Raw genomic sequence first — 24,177 nt, 5'->3', positions numbered from 1 at the left:
GTTTATCAATTATATTATTTCAAAGGAAAACTGAAACCCTTTTAAACTTTTTAGGGCCGGTTGTACCATCACAGCTTAAGCTACGAAATAATTATCCGTTTGACCTGAAAATTTAACCTTCAAATCTGCTTGTACAACATAAAGGCCATTAATTGCCGGTTAAACTGAGATTTAGAGCAAATCTACGTTTAAGTTCGTCATACAAGGAATCTTTCATAGTTTCATTAATCCGTTTCTTTCAAAATTCAAAAATGGATATGAACAAACGACTTCGAAGAATTAATTTATCAAGAAATGAAAAAAAAAGTATTCCATTCTCGACCAACTCATTTCTTACAGTGATCGGATGAAGACTTTGTTCACCGATTACAACTGCCAATGGTGGCTTTTGAATCAACTTTAAATTTAAGTGGGCCCACAATTTCTAACATTAACGATAGGAACTGTGGAGTAGGCAAATATGTCTGTTTCAGGTAACCTGGTAACTGTAGACCAGAAACAGCTCATATATCTAGATATTATTTAAATAAACAATTTTAGCAGAAAATGGAGTTTCAAAACAAAATTATCACTTTTGAATAAATCTCAAAAAACCGCAAACGATTAGTAGGCAAATGGTAACAAAAATCAACGGTTTGCCTGTAAATCGTCAAAAACTTTTTAAAAAATTGTTTGCTATTTACAACTTTATGATGAACAAATTATTTAGATAAAATTCCATTTTATTTGAGATTCCTAATTGAAAATATCTCGCATGCAAAAATATGCTATAAATAAGTTGATGAATAACATTTTTCTGTATAATTATTTCTATGACAAAACTGACGTGGTTTCATCGAAACCAAGGGGTATAGGGTTTTATTCGACAAAGGTCATACCACTATTTTTTGGATAAATGTATGGAAAGTTCTTCAAACCTGGCGATCAAGGGAAAAGAGGAATAAAATATTACTTCATGGACCTGAGGGATCCAGTGCCAGCAGATTGTTATGGTTTTAATAATATTCCTAAATTTAAATATTTTTATAAATAATCGACTGTGAACTGTAACAAGGATTGCTTATCCATCCACGGATTACCAATGTGCCATCCTGTGTTCCAGCATCTGGTCTTCGCATTCTTCCAGCAGCAGTAGCAGTACCTCCCCAGTGCCTTTCCAATTGCTTCCAGCTTTCGTCTCTTCTTTCTCAGACGATGACTACATCTCCTCGGGTATAGTTTTCATTTCACACATGGATCAGAACACAATGCACTAATATTTATCTTTTTGTTATATTTTTTAACAGTTTGCAATGCATTTTTTTTTTTTGTCTTTTTTAAAATTTCCTTTTTCTTTCTCACTAACTCATTTCTGCAATCTTTATAACACTGACTGTTATCCTCATGGGATACACTTCATCAACAACTCTGATTTTCAATCAGAGATTTTTTATTCACGCACTTACATTTATTACACCAGTCAACAAAGGGTTTTTCGTAAAAAAAATTATATGTTGTATTTATCTTTTTCAACTATTTCATGAATTGTTGGGAATGTTGTATCCGAATTAAATGAAATATTTAGCAATGATATAATATGATCTATAGAAATATTTGTTGTTTCTCTTTGTTTTGTCAAGGAACATGAATAAACTAAGATCAATAGCCCAAGTTTATGTAGCTAATGTAAAAAATTTAGCATTCACCTAGATTGAAATAAATTTCTTTTTGGTTCCAATTACTCCTGTAACCTCTGTATTATGAATTAACCTGACGATTTAAATCATAGCATTTTAATTTTCTAGATTTTATATCACTGTGAGAAAATATATATATATACTATTACATGCCATCCTTCAACGGCAGCAAGTTGTAAATTTATTCAGTTTTACAGAGCCATTAAAATAAAGTGAATGATATTTTCATTAACTTTCATAGAATAAGTAAAAAATCCACTCACATAAACACTCACGTAAACAATCACAGTTTCATTGATTCACTTTTTTAAAAAATTTATTACTTAAGTTTTTTGTTTTATTCATTCAACTCCTTAATAATTAACATTTACATTAATATTTAAGTATTTTTCAAAATGTTTCAGTTTAATTTGAATTCAAACAATGTTTTTCTCTTTCTTTATTTTGGTAATTACAGATTATATTGATTTTTTTTCTGTTGGCTCTACAGACCCTGCAGATCTTAGGCCGCTCTTACCAGCCTTCTTCACGCCTAAGTATCTTGAGCTACTGCTTTCCAGTTTGCTGCATGCAGCTCTTTCGCATCTTTGTCGATTCTGTCTATCCATCTGGTTTTTGGCCTCCCACGTGAGAGACTACGAGACTACCTCCTATACTGGCATTCACTATTAAGTAGAGGCATCCTGATAGATTGCTCCAAGCCACATGTACCGCACATCTTAAACTGCTTTCATATTGACTGATCTGTCTCTGCAAGTTGTTCACTGTTGGTTCTTCTCCTCCATGTGTTTAAGATCTAATCCCAAATCACTCCAGTAATTGAACTGAGTATTTTCCGTTCAAATCTTTGGATTCTGCTTTTTAGGGTACCTGTAACAGTTAACAGCTCTAACATAGGGTATCTGTTTCTCTGCAGCTGTATATAAGAGCTATATTTCACGCCGTTTTTCAATTTCATGCTCTTTTTAAGTATTGCTCGATTCAATTATCTTAAAGTTTTTTCTTCCCACTTTAAGCAATTATAGTATACGTAATATATTGCTATAATAAGAAGCCAATTATCCTCCTTACCTGAATGTTGAGAAGGGAAAAAACAGATTGCGTAGTGTTCGCACTACAGAAAGGGAAGAAAACCAGACTACCGCGCACGCTCCAAGCGGCCAACTCCATACAAAGGCCTTCAAACTCTATAGTTTATCTGGGCATTAAATTGGATCGCCACATGACACTGTCAGGTCATTGCTACATGAAGACCAAACGTGTCCATCTCAGATCATACCGGTTACACCACATTTTATCATCACCAGTACTCTCACTAAGGCTCAAACTCCAAATTTATAAAAGCATTTTGAGACCAGCACTTCTATATGGTGCTCCTTCACCCATCTTAGAGAAGGGACACAGCGCCATCAACAACGCTTCCAGGATACAGTGTTGCGGAAGATTGTGCGGCCAACATCGCTGAAGAAGATGAAGACGGATCGACTACACGAGCTCTTCGAACTACTCACTGTGCCTGAGTTCATCCAACGCAGCCACATAAAGTTTTTTGACTCCCTACAGCACCAAAGAAATCCACTGATCAGGACCCTTACACCAGCGCCCCCTCCGGTGCGTTGGCAACGAACCTGATAAAACTCAGAAACGACGTGCCAGCACACAAATTTAGGGAATAAGTTTTTTTTCTTTTTTTTTTAGGTTTAGTTTAAATTTCAAAACTTATGTGTGCCCCAGCACATTATAAAATTCGAAGAACGCCCACTACAACAAAAATACAAGTCAAAAACTCCTTAAAATGTAGGCCACTACAGAAGATGGAAACAGTGCAGGACCAGAATATATATTCATACTAAAAACCATAAATGAAATTCAGTAATAGGGGTTATGAAAAAAAAAAAAACCAAATATCCTCCTTATAGATCTAAGAAAAGAGAAAGCGGAATTTTAGATGTTGGGATCCCCAACGATAATAATATAAGCTCCACTTAATCATGGAATTGTACACCTTTAACGTCAGATTTATAGGGATTTGTGTATTCTTGACAGAGAGAAGAAGGCTCTGTTTACTCTATGTACACTGGTCTATCTCAGTCTGTTCATCATTTATTGAGGTTATTGTGGGGCCGAGGTATTAGCGGAAGCGATTTGCCATCCAAGCAGATCATGTTTTTAGGGTGGATTTTTCACCTTCTAATAATATACTTTCCTTTGGTTCTCTTATTAGATTTTTTGAGAGTTTTTAAATGTCATCTTGATCACTTTCTAAGACCGCAATGTTTCTACGATTTTATGTTATTTTATCATTCCGACGTGCATCCGTTAGTTTTTTTATCTGTAATTTATAGTGTTTTTTTCTTTTCATTTTTTAAATTTTAATTTGCACCTAAAAATTTGTTTTCCTTAAAGCTTAACGCTTAGTTTGCAACTGGTGCCAATTTTGTAACAGTTGTTGGCACCAAACTCGTAATATTTAAAAACAAAGATTGACCTGTCATTAGCTGGTACATTACGGGCATGGTCAAGTCAAACTAACTGTCCGAGGAAAGGTATGGTTTTTGCACTTTTCTCTGAGAACAAAAAAAAAAATTACATCTTTAAGCGTACATTATCTGGCTATCCAGGACGAAAATTATTTGTTATTTTCATATAATGTGGGTTTATCAAATGATCTTTCCAAAATGCTTAGTTTTATTATTATAAGAAAAAAAAATGTTGATACGGATTCAGCACCCCAAAAATATACATATATTTAATCGTTAAGATTTTTCTTACTGACAACATTCTTAAAGAACTGAATTAACGTTTTCTTTCTTTAATTTAGATTTTCTTGATCTATGATCGAACCTGCTCCTCGCGCACTACCATCATGGCCAAGAAGTTCCTCCCGAACCAAAGCCAAGATTATTAATAACTTTAGCGTGAGTCCTTCACCCAGATCCTGACCGCTGCAGGGTTATCGCTACCATCTAGATCGGCCTCCGCCGCCTCAGTCAGGCTATGTCACAAAAATATTATAAATAAGAATTTAAAAAAAAAAAATTCTCTCATCAAGGGCTAAGGCACAATTAACAGAAACTCTAGCCACGACACCAATTAACTTTCACCGAAACCTCAAGGGTTGTTTATGAGCTCAAAAATCGACCATTAACTATTTGCTAATAGGGATATAATGAATCAGGTTAGTTAGACTGAATTAAAATCTTGTAAAAACCAGCCTTATTGATGTAATAATATCTGATTTAGTAAACCTTATTACGAATGTAATATTTTTTTCTTATTAGAGAATAAAATTTAATAGGATGAAAAGGAAAGAAGAAACCCGCTCGGAACTTAAATATTAATACTGATGAGAAGATGTTGACCGTGGATCATATATTTATATGAGGAGAAGATAATTGGGGGTCCGGTCAGTGAAGAACACAAATAACTAATAACTTATTTATTAGTGCCAACGTTTCGGCTGGAATTTTAGGCCTTCGAACAAAAATAAGTTAATAATTAAATGGAAGTACAGAATAATAAGAAACATAAAAAGATTACAGATTATATGGGTATATTATTAGTATTGAGAAAAATACAGAGTGTAATATTATAAGAGTTTTGAAACTGTATATAATAATATACATATAATATAGAAGGTTGAGGGTCTGATCAGTGAAAAACACAAATAAGTAAAAATTTATTTTATATATAAATAATTTACCGTATAATTTCAAATTATGAAGAAGATGGTCAGGGGTGCGGTCAAAAGAGAAATGAAAATAGTTAACAATTATTTATTTTCCGACGTTTTGTCCCACTTTATAGACCTTCATCAAGGCTTTTCAAAAAAGTCGCCAAAGCTATCAACATGAACCAAGTAATAACTTATTATTTATTAGTGCCTGTGTTTCGGCCAGAATTCATGTTTTTTAGGGCTAAGATAAATAACAAGATAACACCCATAATAGGTAAAACAAAAAAAAAGAAGAGAATAAAAGGTATATGATATTTTAATTAAATGCTTTTTATTCTTTTCTACTTTCTTTCCTCTCTTTACTTATTCTTTCTCTCTCACTCACTTTATTAGCTATATTCACTACATCTAATTGCTGTTATTAATTCCCACATTAGAACACTTGATTAACTTCTTTTATATTTTATTTCTCCTCCACAAACCTGATAGATGTTCTAATTCTACAAGAATAAGTTATATCTAAGTTTAGTTAGTCACTAAGAATTATTTATGTCTTTGTGCTATAAGACGTATAAATAGGAAATTATTTACAAATCGTTGTTAAAACAGTTTTAAAATATTCAAAAATAAGATTATTATTGACGGAACCTACGCTAAATGTGTTCAGCGTGCTAAATTTGTTAAAGTCGAGAACATTGTTTTAAATTTGTTACTAAGGCCAATCTGGACATATGGAGTTGAGCTTTGGGCCTCCACTAAACATTCGAATTCCTCTCGTATTCAATCCTTACAATCCAAAATCCTTCGTAAAATCCTCAATGCTCCTTACTTTGTCACAAATAAAATCATACATAAAGACCTTAATGGTCCCTATGTAACCGATCTAGCCCAAACCAGATATCACTCCTTCCATTATAAACTTTCTAACCACTCAAACCCCCTAGTTTCTAATCTTGCATCCTCTTCCATTCCTGACGATCCTCCGAGGCGCCTGAAAAGAAGATGGCCACGAGACCAGCTAATGTAAAATGTTATTAGAGTGCTACCAATGGGTATTTTCTCTACACGCCTGTAACACTCCAATTAAACTTAGATCAGATTACTAAATGTATTATAATGTACAGTTGTAAATAGCTATACGTAAATATTAAAAAAAAAAAAAAAAAAATTGGTGACTAAATATGGGTAGTAGAGGAGTCAGGTTTAGCATGGTTTGTGATCTGGTAAATCATATGCAAATCTCGTAAACAACGTAAATTCGTGGAAATATTAAATATAACAAATATTAAATATAAAAATTAAAGATAACAAACATAAAAGGCAAAACAATAACAAGAAGAGAATAAAAGGTATTTGATATTTAAATTAAATGCTTTTTATTCTTTTCTACTTTCTTTCCTCTCTTTACTTATTCTTTCTCTCTCACTCACTTTATTAGCTATGTTCACTACATCTACACCTACTGCATCTACTTATTTATATATAGGAGTTCTGCGGCATACTGCCCACTAGACTGTCTCAGTTTTTTCGTTGTTCTGATCATCATGAATATGTCCACCGTCCTTCTCCAAATGCCTTCTTTAATCTTTCTTTGATGACCCTCCTTTATCTGCCTGAATCTTATTTAATGAATCTTTTTGCGCGGCAGACCACCGCTGCTTTCAGTGCTTTTGCATCCTCGCTGTCCAGTAGATCCTCCGATATCTTCGCTTCTATTCGCCCCATTAGGCGATCGCCTCCTTTTAAAAAATGATTCCTCAGGTCCAGGGCGGTTGCCGTACGGAGCTTAATCCATTCTAGCGTTATGGCATGAGCTTGCGCTAAAGAGACTTCCGGTAGTGGCTGAATTTCTTCCGGAGGAGGGTTTCCTGCTGATAAAGTTTGGTTTAATGTAGCTTGAGGATGGTCGTTTTGGTTCAGACCTTCCAGGTTGAGAATTGCTGCTCTCACTGTTTGGTTACTGGCCATAATTCGAAGAGAAGAATGACAAAAATATTTTTTCTTTTAGACTGAAAATTAATCCGGTATCTAAAGTTCCCAGGTTTTGGCACCAGTTATCTTTTACTTTAAAAAAAAAAAAAATTGTGAAAACTTACCAAGACTTGCAAGACCTGGTGGCAAGGCACTGCTCTCTTGGTCGACGCCCCCACCGAGTAAAGGGTTTCAGACTCTGCAATCTGAAGCCGTATTCACCACCAGCATAATGGTCCCTCCCCATTCTATATCATCCCTGGACTCTGTGCGATTGTGAAACGCCTTCAGTGAACCTGGCGTATTTAACTTAAAATGCCACCGTGGCAACAAGAGGACATCATGCTTTTGTTTATAAGTTATTGCTTGTATATGTTTTTTGGATTATAGAAAGGAGGATAAGAAAAAAAAAAGTGTGAAAACTTCTTGAAAGGAATATGGTCCGGGTGCGGTCAAGAAAAACTCAAATAGTAGAAATATACTAATTTAATGAGCCAACGTTTCGCCCCACGTTGCAGGGCTTCTTCAGGGCTATTTTGACGGCAGTCAAAACTAACGTTGGCTCATTAAAAAAACGTTGGCTCATTAAATTAGTATATTTCTACTATTTGAGTTTTTCTTGACCGCACCCGGACCATATTCCTTTCATCTTCACACACGGTCAATCAATAATCTTCCAGTGAAAACTTCTTGGTTTTTCTAATGACTAACAGGGTTAAAATAGAATAATAACATGAAAGATTTGTTATTCGGTCAAATTTATTATTGTTTTGAACTTGTTCCTTGTATATATCTTTAAGAAATCGAAATGGAAAACATTTTATTTGAATGGTTACTTTAAATTTTTGAAAAATAATCTGAATAGAAGCTTATTAATATTTACACTGTGTCTGGAAATAATTTCAGGTTAAAATGTTCTTAGAAAATAGAAATAGGATCGTTAGATCATGAAGAAGGGAGTTTCAAGCGCCTAAGTAAAACACTTTCTTGTAAATCAAGCTTTAAGCTCATATAAATTGTGTTAAGTTACATAATAAGCTGTTAATTTAGTTATGTACAAAAAAAAACGTGATGCGAAATTCTGTCTCCTCATCGTATCCATGTTTTCAGTTGAAATAATTACAAATTAGCAAAATACATTTCTTATATGTAAAAAATAAAAATGGACCAAAACACTTGGTTAGCATTAAAACAAACGAAGTTACATGTTATTAAAATAATATTGAGATGAGACTAATGGCAATACGGGAGGAGATAGTGTTGAGAACTATCGACCCCAAGACAAACCATCAACGTTAATTTACACGCTACCTGCTTACTGAGTTTTTGTGGTCAGTCTGTTCCTCTTTAAATTTTGCGTTCAGTAGAGTTTTTAATAATTGGATTTCGTATCTTATGAAGGAAATCAGATTATAGATTTTTTTCTTCTTATAGTCGCTTACTGCCTTTTATATATCATTTCATAATTCTGGATAGTTTCAAAATAAATATCAGGACGTATTGCTCAAATTGTTTTGTTTTTTTCGAACTTTAAAACTAAAATTTAATCATTACATAATTTTTACTATCTTTGAGGTACTCTTGAAGGCGTAATGTTGTTATAAATATAAAAAATAAATCCCTTATTTTTATTTTAATGTAAGTCCTGATGAAACCTGTCCATTTAATATGTTATCGATCCTTTTACGATTTTGAGTAAATAACATTTTGAAATAATCGTAAACAATAGCTTGTAGGTTTGTGGGAGATCAGTGGTACGCCATGTAATAACGTCGAAAGTAATAAACATTTATAAATAAAGAAATTTAAGTGCAATGTTAAGATTGAGGCTACTCATCTCTCTTTTCTCAGTCCGCCGGTGTTCCTCAAGGTAGTATCTTAGGTCCAATTCTTTATACGGTTTATACAGCTGACATCCCAACCGACCCTAACACAGTCCTAACAACATACGCTGATGACACATGTATACTGTCTGTAAACAACGACCCAACTAATGCATCACAGACACACATAACATCTATTGAAGAATGGTGTAAAAACTGGAGAATCAAAATAAATCCTGACAAATCCCATCAGATCACCTTTACTCTCCGTCGTAAACCTCTGCCCTCCTGTCCTACAGTATCCTTTCTAAATATTCCACTAACGCCTGTTGAACAGATTCGATACTTAGGACTCCATCTTGACAAGAGACTTACTTGGAATCCACACAAAAGACTGAAACGACAAGAAACTGCTCGTAGATTCCGATTGCTACAACACTTACTTGACAAAGGCTCTAAACTTCCCATTCACTACAAAAAATTAGGATACACTACAATAATCAGACCAATTTGGACATATGGAGTTGAGCTCTGGGGCTCCACCAAACCATCAAATTCTTCCCGCATCCAATCCTTACAATCCAAAATCCTACTTAAAATCCTTGATGCTCCTTATTACGTTACAAATAAACTCATTCACAAAGACCTTAACATCCCATTCGTTGCAGATTTGACCCAAAACAGATATGCGTCTTTTCATTCCAAACTCCATCCTAATCCATTAATTATTAATCTTTCATTCTTAGCTATCCCTGATAATCCTCCGAGGTGTCTGAAAAGAAGATGGCCACGGGAAAACTAATTTTTCATTCGGAGCTCTATATCTCAAAAAGTAGGAACAACACAAGAAAACCTAAGACTCTCTGATTGATTGATTTTATACACCTTAGATAATTCTAATTTTCATTTTTTAACGTTTGATCTCTACTTTTAATAGTTAATAGTTTTATGATTTTTTTTCTAATTCTTATTTAAATGATTTCTTTATAAAATATATTATCCTTAGATATCATTAATATGTATTACATTATAATCCTTCAGTTTATTGAATTTCTTCAAGTCGTTGCAACTATTCCAGTCTGAAAACAGAAATAACTTGAGTTGCAAAACGTACAGATAGCGATTTCCAATTATAAAAATTATCATAATTATGCAGGAAAGAACCGTAAAGCTGTGAAGTTATATTTACCGGACGAATGCAGTTAAGACTCCTATCGGTATAACTATGGGCGCCTGAAAGGAGGTCTCTCGTTCAGTGGCCTTTGCAACCTGGGACGAAACCACGCGATCTCTTAAACACTCAATGAACTCCTTCCTTCCAGTTTTGTCTCATAGGTGGCGCCAATGTCTTACAGTCCGTTTTTTATTAGAACTTAGTTTCAAGCAGTACAAAAACAATACTTATCTAACCAAAAAAATATTAAAGCCCTTTTTAAAGCAGAGAAAATTAACTCAAATTTAAGCCCAAATAAAACTTTTGTAAGTTCAAAGTTTTACGACATCAACTTTTTAAAGCACCATTTCTTTAAGGAACAACAGTTTGTTTTATTATTAGAAAAATAATCATTATAAAATACTTTATCCTACATTTAACGAAATTTAAGTTTGCCCTAATTCGTTAAGTTCAATTTTGTAAACACCAAATTTGTTTTTCAAACAAGTTGATTATTAATAAGTTGTCACATTGTTTGGTGAAATATGATTAATATTTGGTATTTTTATTATTTTTTCTCTGTTTATGAACATATATAACGTTCATTGAAAACGAATCATATATTCAGAAAGATTCGATAACTCAATATCACGGACAAGTATTTACTAAGTCTCAATTTGAACGGGTGGACAAATCTGCAATAATTTTTTTTTATTGCACTACAATTGAGTTCTTGCCTCCTGCACCAGCCTCCACCAATTATTGCGATCTTGTGCGGCTGCCATTCAGTTCCTCACTCCCATCACGGTCCTGGTATTACCAGTCACACAGATCTTCATCTGCGTCTTGTTCCATGTAGTATCTCTGTCACTATTTTCCTTGGCAGATTATTCTCAGCCATCCTGAGAACAATCTGCCCACCTCACAGTGACCCACCTCAATTTACTGAGCCTCACAAACTGGACAACTTCTAGTTTCTTAAATAAATCTTAGAGCTCCTGGTTTGTTCGACACATTGGTAGACCGTGCTTGAAACGTGGTGACACGTGCTATAGAGTAGAAGATCTCAAGGCCATCTTCATTTCAGACGACTAGGATGATTGTCAGATGATGAAGGAAAAGCAAGGTTTGAAACGAGTGGGCTTGGGTGGTAGGGATCATGAAAGGTATCTGGTTCAAGCCAAATCGGCAACAATTTAATGTTGTAGAAACAATTAATTCTTGATGACTTGATTTGTGACAATTTAAGGAGCATTAGAGATTTTAGATCGTATGGATTAGATACGGGACGAATTTGGTGATTTAGAGAGCCCCCAAGCTGAACTCTGTAAGTCCAGAAAAGCCTTAATTAGTCATATAAATGTGTTTTTATAATTAGTCGGAAGTTTAGACCGTTTGTCAAGTAAGTGTTGTAATAATCTGAATTAACGAGCAGTCCCCTTTCTTCTCTGCCTTGTATGAGGATTCCAAGTAAGTCGTTTGTCCATATTTTCAAGGATATTGTAGAAAAGGTATTGGTTTACGATGAAACGTAAATGTGAATAGATGGGATTTATTGGAATGTATTTTAATCCACCACCATTCTTCAAATGTGGTTATGTGGGATTGGAGGGTTCAGGATTCAATGGATGTGCCGTTATTCACTAACAGTGTCACCGGTGTATGAGGTGAGGATAGTGTTAGGATGGGTTGGGATGTCAGTTTTGTAAACTGTATAAAGAATAAGACCAAGGATACTACCCTGAGGTACACCAGCAGACTGATGGATGAATAAGCGCTGTTGTGATTTACTTGAAATAATCTGTCAGAGAGTTAAGAACGGATACGTTATACGGATCTTGTATAGCAGTCCTGGGTGCCAGAATTGATCAAAAACTTGTTGTACTTCAAGAAAGACTCTCGAGCAGTACATTCCGCGCTCCAATGAAGACGAGACATCAACCACCCGATATCATTGGTGGATAATGGAGTAAGATATTTGGAATCCAAATTGGTGATCTGGGATTATGTGATAGGAATCCAGGATGGAGAACAGGCTTTTCAAAATTAGTTTCTACTATAATATAAATGTTTTCTCGATACTAAAAAGAAAGGAGTTTGAAAAAATATATCTCGGGAATCATTGAATATAAAGAATTTTATTAGGGCTCAAATTGAAGATCGTTAAATTAACTGTAAAGTAGTTTATATTATTGTTTCAGCTTCTTGTAACGGTCTAGGAATTATCGTTAATAAAGAAAAAAATATGGCGCCCATTTTAAAACATGTTCCATATCAGGACAATAGGCCTCCAGGAAATGGTGAGCTATTTACCACCATACTTTTCAAACAGATTAAGTCAAAAATCTATTGTAAGATGTTAAGTTACATTTACCTCTAGGTAGAGCAAAACTGTAAGTTATTTTTACTGGATTACAATGCATTGTATAGTGTATGTATGTTGTATGCATATTGTATGTTCGTCCGCATGACGAAAATTCGTCTTTTCGCAAACAATCACCAGTAACTGAATGATGAAAAATCCTCATTTGTATATTACAGAATATTATTGATTCTTAGTCTTTATTTCTAAATAAATTAAATTTCAATTTTTACCGAACAGAGATGATTCCAGATTCAGTTGCGTCGTATAACGGTGAAAACGTAAACAAAAAACATTTTAAACAGAATTTTATTCAAAGTTTAAGCGCTTGTCTGTTCGGATATTTATTTCAGTTTTATTATTTTTTTTTTACGCAATAAAACACGTATATAATGGATAACGAAAAAGAAATATGTACAGGCAATTTGTCTGATTGTGATTGTAGTGATAACTTTGACCTTTGCAACTTTCTTCTTCATACTGGAACGTGTTTAGAACAGTACCATTCATTAAATTATTAGATATTAGTTTAAAAAAAATTAAATATTTTGAAATAATTTACTTCGTCTAATAAAAAAGAGAATTATAACTTTGTTTACTGAAAAACATTTCAACTTATTTGTGGATTTTTTTTTTTTTTATTTCAGAAAACAAATTTGTTTTATAACACTTTTCAAAACATATGGTTTTTAACTTACGTTGTTTTTGTATACAGACCATATCATTTCTACAGATATTGTTAAAAAATGCCGGTATTTTGTAAATGGTGGTGCAAAAAATAAATAATATAAATAAGACTAATATGAGATTCATAAAATCAAAAAAGATTTTGCAAATATATTGAATAACTTTTTTTTTTAAGTTTATGTAATTTGACTTGTTCACGTTTGCCAAAAACGTTCTTGCGATTTTTCTCATTTGTGCAAAAAATGGTTTTATAACTGAATTATACTATATATAGTATATATATATATATATTATACTATATATGAATTTTAATTTCAAAGGTTGGGTGTGATTTTAAAATGATTACTTTGAATCGATTTCTGAGCCAACCATTATTCCAAACGATCACTCACTCACAAGTCCGACGTTTATCAGATTCTGAGCCGTATAAATAGGTCGGTTGAGTTGGGAATTCCAAAAGTACTACGTTGGGACAGGTGTTTGTTTACATTAACATAAGTCACTCTCACGAAGCGTTCTAATTATGCCGACGTATTTATTAGCATAGATACATAAATGAATAATGAAGTAAAAATAAAACGACATGTTGCATCAATTGCCCTCGTTTACTCGTATGCGACGCGTGAGCACAGCATATATCAGCGTTGGATTTAAATCCATTTAGGGATCGTCTGGAATAAATATCTAACTGAGGTCTTAAGCCTTAAATGATTTATTGTTTCTACATCAACAATGTTGAGCCTTGCGTTATTCATACTACTAAATTATGTTGCAGATGTAAATAAGTCAAGATATAAAGGGAAGATTAATTTTATTGTTATTATCATTATTAATCGTTTCTTTCTTAACAAGACATGAATTGTCTTTATCTAAATACATAGCATCCTTATTTCTTTTCATATTGAGTACAAAACGCATGATATGATGTTGGTTTAACTAACTTTTTTTCAATTTATTTTTTTATGTGTTCCTTCTAACCACGGTTTGGTGTCAAACTTTTCATTTCGTGAGACCGCCACAGAAATAAAATTCCATCCACGCAAACCCTCTAGTTAGAGTGGATTTTTCGACTTATACTTTGTTTTATTTTAATTTACTTAAAAACCGATCACCTCTGCTTCTCTTATTAAGGTCTTTGCGAGTCTTTCTATGTCATCTTGGTTACTTCCTAGGACCACAATGTAGTCCGCGTACACTAGGATTTTATGTTTCATTCCGACGTGCACCCCATCATGTTTTCTTGATGTTCTTCATAAATTTTCTTTAAAAATACAAAGTTGAACAGCACTGGTGAGAGCCTATCTCCTTGTCTCAGACTGTTCTGACTTCATGATATCAAAGGCTTAAGATAATTCTTGTATTAGGACTCTGCATTTAGGATCATTCAATAATATAATTTAGTGAGTAAATAGTAATATAAGTAAATAAATATTAAGAAATAAAATTATAATTACTCATAAAGAGGTAAAGATATCATTTTTTCTAGCTTGTGTTCGGAGAGGTGGGAAGAACTCTGGCACCTCCATTTTACCTTAGATTGTCCCAAACCGTATTTAAAATCGTTAGAACCCAAAACGATAGTAACTGGTATAACATAGGACAGTATCCTTAATTTAACCTTGGACAAAGTGTGTACAATTTTATTATTTATTTATTTATTATAAAAGGTAAACCACAAGTACTTTTCACTTTGTTTATTCTTATATTTTGGAAGGCTTTTCAGATAAACTGTCCATTATCCAGTCTACAAATTATTAGGTAAGTAATAATGATTCCTCCTGTTTGAATGCCGAAGTTACCATCGAAATCATCTATTGTTTCCTTTAGATCTTCTTTCTTTTTCCCCCTCTTTTTACCTCTGCATAGTTTATTGGTTCTTCCCCTCCGTTTTATATATTGTTATTTGTTAGGAACACACTTTTTCTTTTCATTCACAGAATTTAGGCAATCCTGGTCAAAGTAGGGGCTGTTTTTATTCCTCTCTTCTTGTATGATTTCTTTAACAGCCCTTTGAACAGCTCTCTTTATTGTTTCCCATTTATTTTCGATATTTTCCGTCTCTTCTTGTTGTCCACTTCCTATATATTCCTCCACTTTTCTTTATGTGAAAATGAACTTTTGGGCTTTAACAAAAGTTATTAAACTGAGAATTATTTTTTCGTGAGAATGTACGCATCATCGCTCAAACGCCCCGAGTTCAATATTAATTACGAAGGGTCCGACACAATCTCAATTATTCGAGGGAGGGGGGCCACTTCACGCAACTGGAGCGGAAGTCCAGCCGCGGTAAACGGCCGCCCTTGCCCTAGTTTCCTGGTCGCCTTTTTTACATTGATCGAAGGAGCACTGCCAGGACATGGTCCAATCTTCATGGGCTCTCAAATACAAGAGTATTTTTTAATATTACTGTGAAAATTAAATTTTAGTAATTTTGTAAAATTTTTAATATATTTGTATTTCTTAAGAAGTGAAAAAAGAATTATATCCTAACTTGACCGTAGATTATTTGAAAGTTTAATATTATTTACTTTGAAACAATTATACCAGAAAGATATCCAATATTCAGTAACATTAAAATTGTGATGAAAGTCCTGAGTTCATTCCGACATCCTGCCATAACTAAAAGAGCAGCTATCCCTTTTAATTACATTGCATTTTCGGCACAGAAAATCTTTTGTATGTATATCATTAAAATCACATTAAATAACCAATTTTATATAATTAATGAGTGGGGTAGTTTATCCAGAGGAGGGATGGCATGCATGAATCGCATATCTTATTTGTTGTTTTATCTATTACTTTATTATTTTAAATATTTTAATATTTGTTATATAGGGAAATTTTTTGATCAAATGAAATAGGGGTTGTGAAATAGAAGGGAAATAAAAAAAAAAAAGGAATAAATTGAAAAACTTGTAGTTAGTTTTCTTTATATATTATTCTAACACATCTTTCTATTATATTATATCATATAAAAATATGTAATTTATATATGCCCAGTCACGGATTGATCAGTATGCTGTGTAATGTAGCAACCCGATGTATTTGGGCAGCATGAATGAATAAAGTATTTCTTTCTCTCTCTCTCTCTCTAAACTACTGAATGATTATACCTTATGCAAATTTAACATATCCGAAAACCTCTTTATTTGTCTAATTTACAAAGATTATAGGCTACACTATTTGCTAAATAATATTCAGTATAGAACCAATCTGAATGAATCCCTAACACCAAAAAATATTCCTATCTTTAGTAACAGTTACTGTTATTAGATTATAGTCTACGAATTAGAGCCTTCATTGTCAATACTTGATTCACACCTTGTTGAATAATTCTAGTGCTTGTGATAGTGATTCATTCAGACAAGAGTATAAATATATTCATTTATAATGAAATGGAAACATATATAAAATTTAAATTATCAGTCTCCAATGTAAATGATCGTTTATATTTATATTTTTTCAATTTTGTTTATTTCTATTTTTATGCAGAGATATATTTGCATTACCTTAATTGCTTATAACTCTAAAGTTCTGTTTTTTTAAACTGTTGTAAAGAAATTGACACTCCAACTCTAGGGTCGTCTGTTGGTGAGGGAGTTGAGGCATAGGTCTTTTCAACCTCAGAACTGCAGCTGCGCCGGATCACATCTGTTTATTTTTGATAAATTAACTTAACTTCCCCCGACCATGGTTAGGATAGATATAGTAGGATAGGATAGTATAGTATCCTGTTGATGACCTCTCCCCCCCCCTAGTATGCCACAAATGACCAGGAAGAGGGTCATATAAAAAAAAAATAAAACAAATTGCAGCCAACTCTTTTTGTATTGGGGATGTCTCCAAGGACAAGAAGAACCGACGAAAACTACCAATTTTACAAAGAATCTGTATAAGGTTGAAGAACTATTGTTGCGCTAACCCACTTCTTCGTCATAGTAGAGGACCAGCTTCTGGAAGGCGTGCAGACGGAAGAGGTGCAAACGACTGAATCTTTCTGCCTGAAATCGTGAATTGTATTGTAAAAATTGAAAATTCATCCATTAGCAATAGTTCTATCCTACGGACACATGTATATCATCGAGCTGCTACTGTACACCTGTATTGCTCAAAAGGCAGGGAAAGGTGGAAATAAATAATATTTCTCTGAAAGTAAAAAAAAAAAAATGGTAGTGAGAATAATGAAAATTATTATCTAAGAAAAACACAAGTCTGAATCAATGAGGCAATTAAGAATTTTTTTTTTACCCAAAACTTTTCATATAAACAAATTACAGTGACAGATTTACTTATTGTTCACCAGCAGCGGAAGTGAAACAGCTCAAAAATGGATTGTTAAAAAAAAAAAAACTCAAAAGACTTGATTCTTTTCTACTTTGAACATCTACTTTTAAAAAATCCGCGATTAGTTGTAAACCAAAAATTACAAATATTTATTTATCATGTTTTAGGCATTATTTAAAAAAAACAAAAAAACAATTATGATAATAAAAAATTTACTAAAAATACAAAGTCCAGTTTAAGATTCATTAATTTCGAAAAACTGATTTTTTATGGCTTTCTGCAGCACTAAACGGCGCAAAGTTAAACATAACCTCATACACTCAAGTGTTGTGCGGGCTCAGGAGCCGTAGGACACGAAGCGAGAAGTACTCGTAGTACAAGGGCCAAAGAGGAGAAAAAAGGCAATTATTTTACCCCAATTTTTGATTACTTTAATGAAAACCTATTTATAATTACTAGTCAAAATTAATGAATCTGCCAAGTATAGATAGGGGAAATAAAATATGGTGGCTGTTTCAAAACATTAAAAAATTTAATTTTTCATTCTGAGCTCTATATCTTTAAAACTATCAACAACACTGGAAAACCTTAGAGGAGATTATTTAAAGTAGAGCAAATTAGCTCAAATATGAGCCCTAATGGAGCTATTTACGTTCAATAGTATTCGAGACATAGCTTTTTAAAAAACAATGTACTGAAAGATCAGTACATAATCATCTTACTTCAGTAGTAAGTGAATTAATTTTGAGAAATCTATATCTGCAAAACTATTCGACGTACAGATGTCTATTAGAACTCAAATTAATAAACTAATATCTTGGCTAATATTAATGGATTAATAGCTCGGTTAATGGACTATAAAGCAGTTTATGACGTTTGTCTTCGTAGGCTTAGTATTTTTCATGATATTTCTTTAAATAAATTGATTTATAGTTGTTCGGACAAATTTTCATGAGCAAAATTCATATTCATATGTGAACATGTTAAAAATTTATGGTTCCAAAGATATATTTTTCAGAAATCAAACATTTTATCTGAAAAACTAGAAATTAACATTTTGTGAATTTATTTTGTAATATGTCATAAAAAAAAAAACTACTCCTAAAAAGATAAACGTTATAAACTAGTTTATAGTCAATTTAACTAGTTTTAATTTGAGTGCTGGCAAACATCTGTACGTCGAATGGTTTCTGAGGTATATGTTTTCATAAATCGAAGTATAACTCAATTTATTTTAGCAAATATCATGAAAACTACAATTCCTACGAAGATAAACGTAAGGCACTACTTAATGGTGCATTAAATTAGCTTTAATTTGAGTGTTAATAGACATTTGTACGTAGATTGGTTTTTGAGATATAGATATTTCAAAATATCCTCCGTAACTACTAATCTTTCAATATATTTTCTTGAAATGTTGCTTTTTAAAAACATATATCTCGAGAACTATTGAACGTAAATAGCTCTATTAGGTCTATTTTAGAAAATAATGTTCTCTTAGGTTTTTCAGTGTTGTTGGTAGTTTTAAAGATATAGAGCCCCTAATGAAAAATTATTTTTTTTTTTACGTTTTGAAACAGCCGACATTTTTTATTCACCCTACCTGTACTTGGCAAACTCATCAATTAAAACTAGTAATTATACATAATTTTCATTAAAGTAATCACAAAATTGTGGTGATATGACTACCTTTTTTTCTTTCTGGTTCTTGTACCATCGTCAGATAAATATGTCACACGTGTTTAGAATTACAAATCTAATTTTTATTTAACAAATAAATTTAATTAAATATAAATTTAATACAAATATAATTCAGGTGGCGTATAATATTGGCGTGTAAAGTTGTAGGGCTTAGTAATTAACGGATCCTAAAAATATTAATACATACTAAACCGGCGGGTAAACTTCCAAGGGTTAAACCGAAAATAGATGGAAGGATTGAGTTAACTCTGATTTAATAGATTTCTGTTTGTGGGGCGTCAAGGTAATTTTTTTTTAATAATCGAATTTATTTTTGAAATATATAAGTTTTTTTTTTTGCATTATTTTATTTTAGGTGGGAGACGCAACTAGATTGCGTCAAGCCTGATCTAGTTTATTTGGGTTTAGACGTGCGTCACTGATGAAGGTATGTACACAGTGATTGCTTGTTTCGTCAACGAACCTTCGGGTTCACTAATTGTTTATAATTAAATCAATTTTTAAGGAGGGCTCTATACCTAAACAAGCGAAACAAGGATTTATCGCTCCAATCTCTAACAAAAGAACGTCGTAATTATAGGGGAATTTAGGGCTTTTGAATTGAACTCATAAAAATTTTAAGCTTTTGAAGATGAAGAAATGTCCACTATTCTAAAAAAAAATCGAGAACTTTATGGCATGCTGCTCTCTAGTGCCGTGCCTTGTAACTTACTGCTTAGTACTTAGGGGCGACACTAGGGGGCAGCTATTATATTCCCGCCTTTATTCAAAAGAGTAAACATTTACATTACTATACACTTTTACCATACTTCACTAAAAGTACTTAATAAACGTTAAAATGAAATTTTAAAATGTTTGGTTTCTATATAGTGGTAAAAATATTTAATTATCTTTAATATAAGAAAAGAATGAATAAAAAATTAATTATCGTAATTGACAAGTACATTTTTCGAAATTCCAAATAAGGATTCCATAATCGATTTTAAAGGTATACAAGTGTACATTATGTTTACTTAAACGCATACATTTTGTGATATAGGTGACGTGATTTTTCTTTTTTCAAATCTTTTAATTATTATTTTTTATTTATTTATTTATTTAATACCAGATCGGTCTGGTGGTCCTTACATGGTTAATGAAGAAGGTACAATTTTTTTTTTTAGCAATTGATTTAATCAGACCTATTTGGACATATGGAATTGAGCTCTGGGGCTCCATCAAACCATCAAATTCTTCCCGCATCCAATCCTTACAATCCAAAATCCTACGTAAAATCTTAGATGCTCCTTATTACGTCACAAATAAACTCATTCACAAAGACCTTAACATCCCATTCGTTGCAGATTGGTCCCAAAACAGATATGCGTCTTTTCATTCCAAACTCCTTAACCATCCTAACCCATTAATTCTTAATCTTTCATCCTTAACAATCCCTGATAATCCTCCGAGGCGTCTGAAAAGAAGATGGCCACGGGACCTTCTAATTTAAATTAATGTTTGAACTACCACCAATGGGTGGTTCCTTCCCAAGATTTTCAAGTGTATATGAAACATACTACATATTTACCTATTGTATAATTTTGTACAGTTGTAAATTACATTAAATGAATAATAAAAAAAACAATTGATTTTGGGAGGTATATTCTCATACAAAACTACATTATAATAATGAATCTTTATTTATATTACTGCATACCATGTTATAAATAAAACAAAAAATAGATAAAAGAATAATTCTTGATAAAAGTAAAGTTAATAACAAAACAATGACATTTATGGATTTATCAAAATGAATAATTGACTTCTAATGGAGGAAAAATGAAATTGAATTTAATTATTATTAAATTATAAGGTAAAATTAAATTAGCTACAATTTAAAAATTCAAGAACTTAGCACCTATTTTGGTCGTACTTCTTATTTACTTAATAAGTCTAATCAAATAAATTTTATTTTATTTCATTGAGTTTTTTTTTGCATTTCTGTTAAATAATATTTCCAAAATGTTACCTTAAAAATAGTCCAAATTTCTATGCAGATGGAAAGCTGTTGGTGATGCGTCTTGCGAATAAGGTAGCTGTGGTAAGACTTCATAACACAGGTCCTTTAGTTTCTTTACTGTCTATCGTGAAACGTGAAGTCCGGCCTTATCCTGTAAGAGTATAGATCCATTACGATGAACCAATGAAGGCGGCTTACGACATGTTTTTGATCCATGTCAATATCACTGCAGTATGTTGTGGATGTGATAGTTGCATCTTATGGTAAAAAGGAGAAATGAATTATTTCTGCCATTTACCACCTCCCAGAAACCAGTGTTTTTGGATGCAAATTTGGCAAGGTTGGTTTCGTCCATTTAACCACCGACGCCTGTTGTTGTATACAATACACTTTTCATCACACTTATCCTTTCGAGAAAAGGCTTGTTTTTTTCTTAGTCAACAGAAAAACGCATGTGAAATAACGCTTCAGCTGATACCGCTTATTAAGGTCATGAGATAGCATAGACCTAACTTTTTAAATTTTACTGATGGTCTTTAAGTTTCGAAAACTGTAGACGCACTAATATTCAACGACTTTCTTATATTCAACCGTAAGCCTAAGTTCGTCGTCATCGATTGCTGGTTGAGGTCTTTCTCTGGATTGGTTATCAAAATCTGTATCACCGGCCAAAATGTTTTCAAAGAACCGGCGAATAGTTTGTTCGTAACAACTCCCTTCGCTGGCGCCGTGGTAATGTCTCTTGCAGTCTGGCCATGTTAAATTCATTAAAAAAATGACTCGAAAATCAAGTGTTTACATGGTTTCATTTAATGGCATACTAAACAATTTGCAATCAACTAGATTGATAGTAAATATTATAAATAATGATAGGGTTGATAACGACTTATTATAATTTGTAAACATAAACAAAGCAAACAACAAAAGTTCATTTAAAAACGAACATTTAATATGAAATGACCCAATAAAACTTTCACTTAACATCCTACTTGTTGTATAAATTCATCTTTTCATGTATCGGATAAGTAAAATAAAAACTGACTTTCTGATTGTCTTTGAAAAATATATATTTATATAGTTTAATTCAATGTACGCATTATTCAACAATTTCTATTTTATATATTTTAAATATTGATTATTATTTTAAATTTTAGTTAAAACTATTATTTTAGAAAATTTGTTTTTAACATGAGACAATTTTTTTTTCTCCTAGTTAAATTCTTCCTTGATCACACTTATTCATTTACATATCTACTAGCAATGAGGGATGGTCAATCATTTAAAAAGTAAAAAAAAATTTTTTTTAAATCTTTGCTATTTTGAAAAATCAGCCTTATCAGATTATTTCAATGAGGATAAAAACATAACTGATATAAAATATTACTTAATTGAACCTTGATATAGCGAGTTCAATCGCAACCATCAATATCATTTTCGAGAAATCAGTAAAAAAAAAATAAATACAAAATCAATGATATAAAGCAACACTTTCAGTAAGTCGATTAAAGCGATAAATTGTCATAGGCATCTTAGGCTTAACGTCTCCTAAATACGATATTTCAGTTTCGTTAAACTTTCTTTTTTTGAGCTAGTTTATCCACGTACGTCAACGACACGAAGCCTGTTTTGCGAGATTTAATATTAGTTATGCCATAATTGTGTGAACTGCACGTGGTAAGATCCGGAAGAATAATCTGGGCTTGTAAGGTTTTAAGGTTTAGCAATGAACTTATTCCTTATTATTATCCTTATTAGTATTTCTTATTATCCCGTATTAATCTCTGAACCGAAACGTAACCGAAACAGGAGTAAAACGAAAAGTAGGTGGGAAGATTGCATCACGACTGATCTGTTGGGTTTCGGTTTGGGCGGGAGGCATTGGGTAGATATGTGTAGACTGCGATTGACGGAGAACGTTAGAAGGGTTGACGCGTAACCTTAGCAACTTCAGGTCTACAGCGCCGCTAGTTCGAAGCCGGCTTAGAAAGGTTGACTTTTATTACGCTGTGGCTCCATCCAGTGTAAAATATACTCTCACTCTTGTTAGAATCGGTTGGTTAACTGTTGGATAACCATCCCAGTGATAGTATGACATCCAGTTAGGGATGACCACATTGGGGGTAGAAAAAAGTGATTGGTGGTATCGGTATTGAATCTTGGGGTTATGACTTTAATTATTATGATTAATAGTTATTTGGACCTTAAAATGTGTAACTGAAAACAGGGATTTTAAATTTTTGTAGGACAGCAATACTCCCCCTTACTATATATTCCGCGTATAGTGGAAAAGTAAGAAAGGGTGCAATTATATAAAAATACAAGTGGAAAAAAAAAACAATGGAGCAAACCGAATTGGCATTAAAGTTACTTTTGCTCGAATATTGGTTCTAATGGTACAATTCATATCATCAAGTTGATCATAATTATCATAGGAACCGATTTATGGTTCACACCAGAAGCTGCATACACAGATATTCTTCTGTATGTAGAAATGACAAAATAGCATAAGTACATATAAGAGATAGTACATCTCAACTCCAATAGTCTAACACAACCAATCAATTTAACATTGTAGCGCTCGTAAACAATAGAAAATATAGCAATATTAAATTCATCTTGCAGGGATGCTGAGCGCACCAGAAGCAGCCGCGGAGACTTCGGCTTCCCGCCCGCCCTCGAGGGGAGGGGATGGGACTCCAGCCGAAGGGGCAGTGCCAGCCAGTGGTGGGGATGCTCCGCCCCCAGCCCCGCCCACGGGCCAGCCAGACCATCAACCACAACAGACCGCTCAGCAGGCTCCTAACCAGCACCGCGATACTGACGATGAGGAAGCCCAGGTATCTAT

At 33.0% G+C, this 24,177-nt stretch overlaps 1 protein-coding gene across 1 annotated transcript in view; it reads left to right on the top strand.

Annotated features, from left to right (window-relative positions):
* The first annotated feature begins 1,108 nt into the window (after positions 1-1,108).
* The window catches only part of DCX-EMAP (Doublecortin-domain-containing echinoderm-microtubule-associated protein), a 149,857-nt gene continuing 126,788 nt past the window's right edge, over positions 1,109-24,177 (top strand). The window contains exons 1-2 of the mRNA XM_014434359.2: positions 1,109-1,212; positions 23,955-24,169. Coding sequence (XP_014289845.1) covers positions 23,957-24,169 — 213 coding nt within the window. The 5' untranslated portion in view covers positions 1,109-1,212; positions 23,955-23,956. The remainder of the gene's footprint in view (positions 1,213-23,954; positions 24,170-24,177) is intronic.

The sequence above is a fragment of the Halyomorpha halys genome, unplaced genomic scaffold, assembly GCF_000696795.3.
Source record: "Halyomorpha halys isolate HHAL.00 unplaced genomic scaffold, Hhal_1.1 Scaffold1355.1, whole genome shotgun sequence".
NCBI classification, from domain to species: Eukaryota; Metazoa; Arthropoda; class Insecta; order Hemiptera; family Pentatomidae; genus Halyomorpha; species Halyomorpha halys.
Note: the sequence above shows the minus strand (reverse complement) of the source record. Positions and strands in the feature narration are given on the sequence as shown.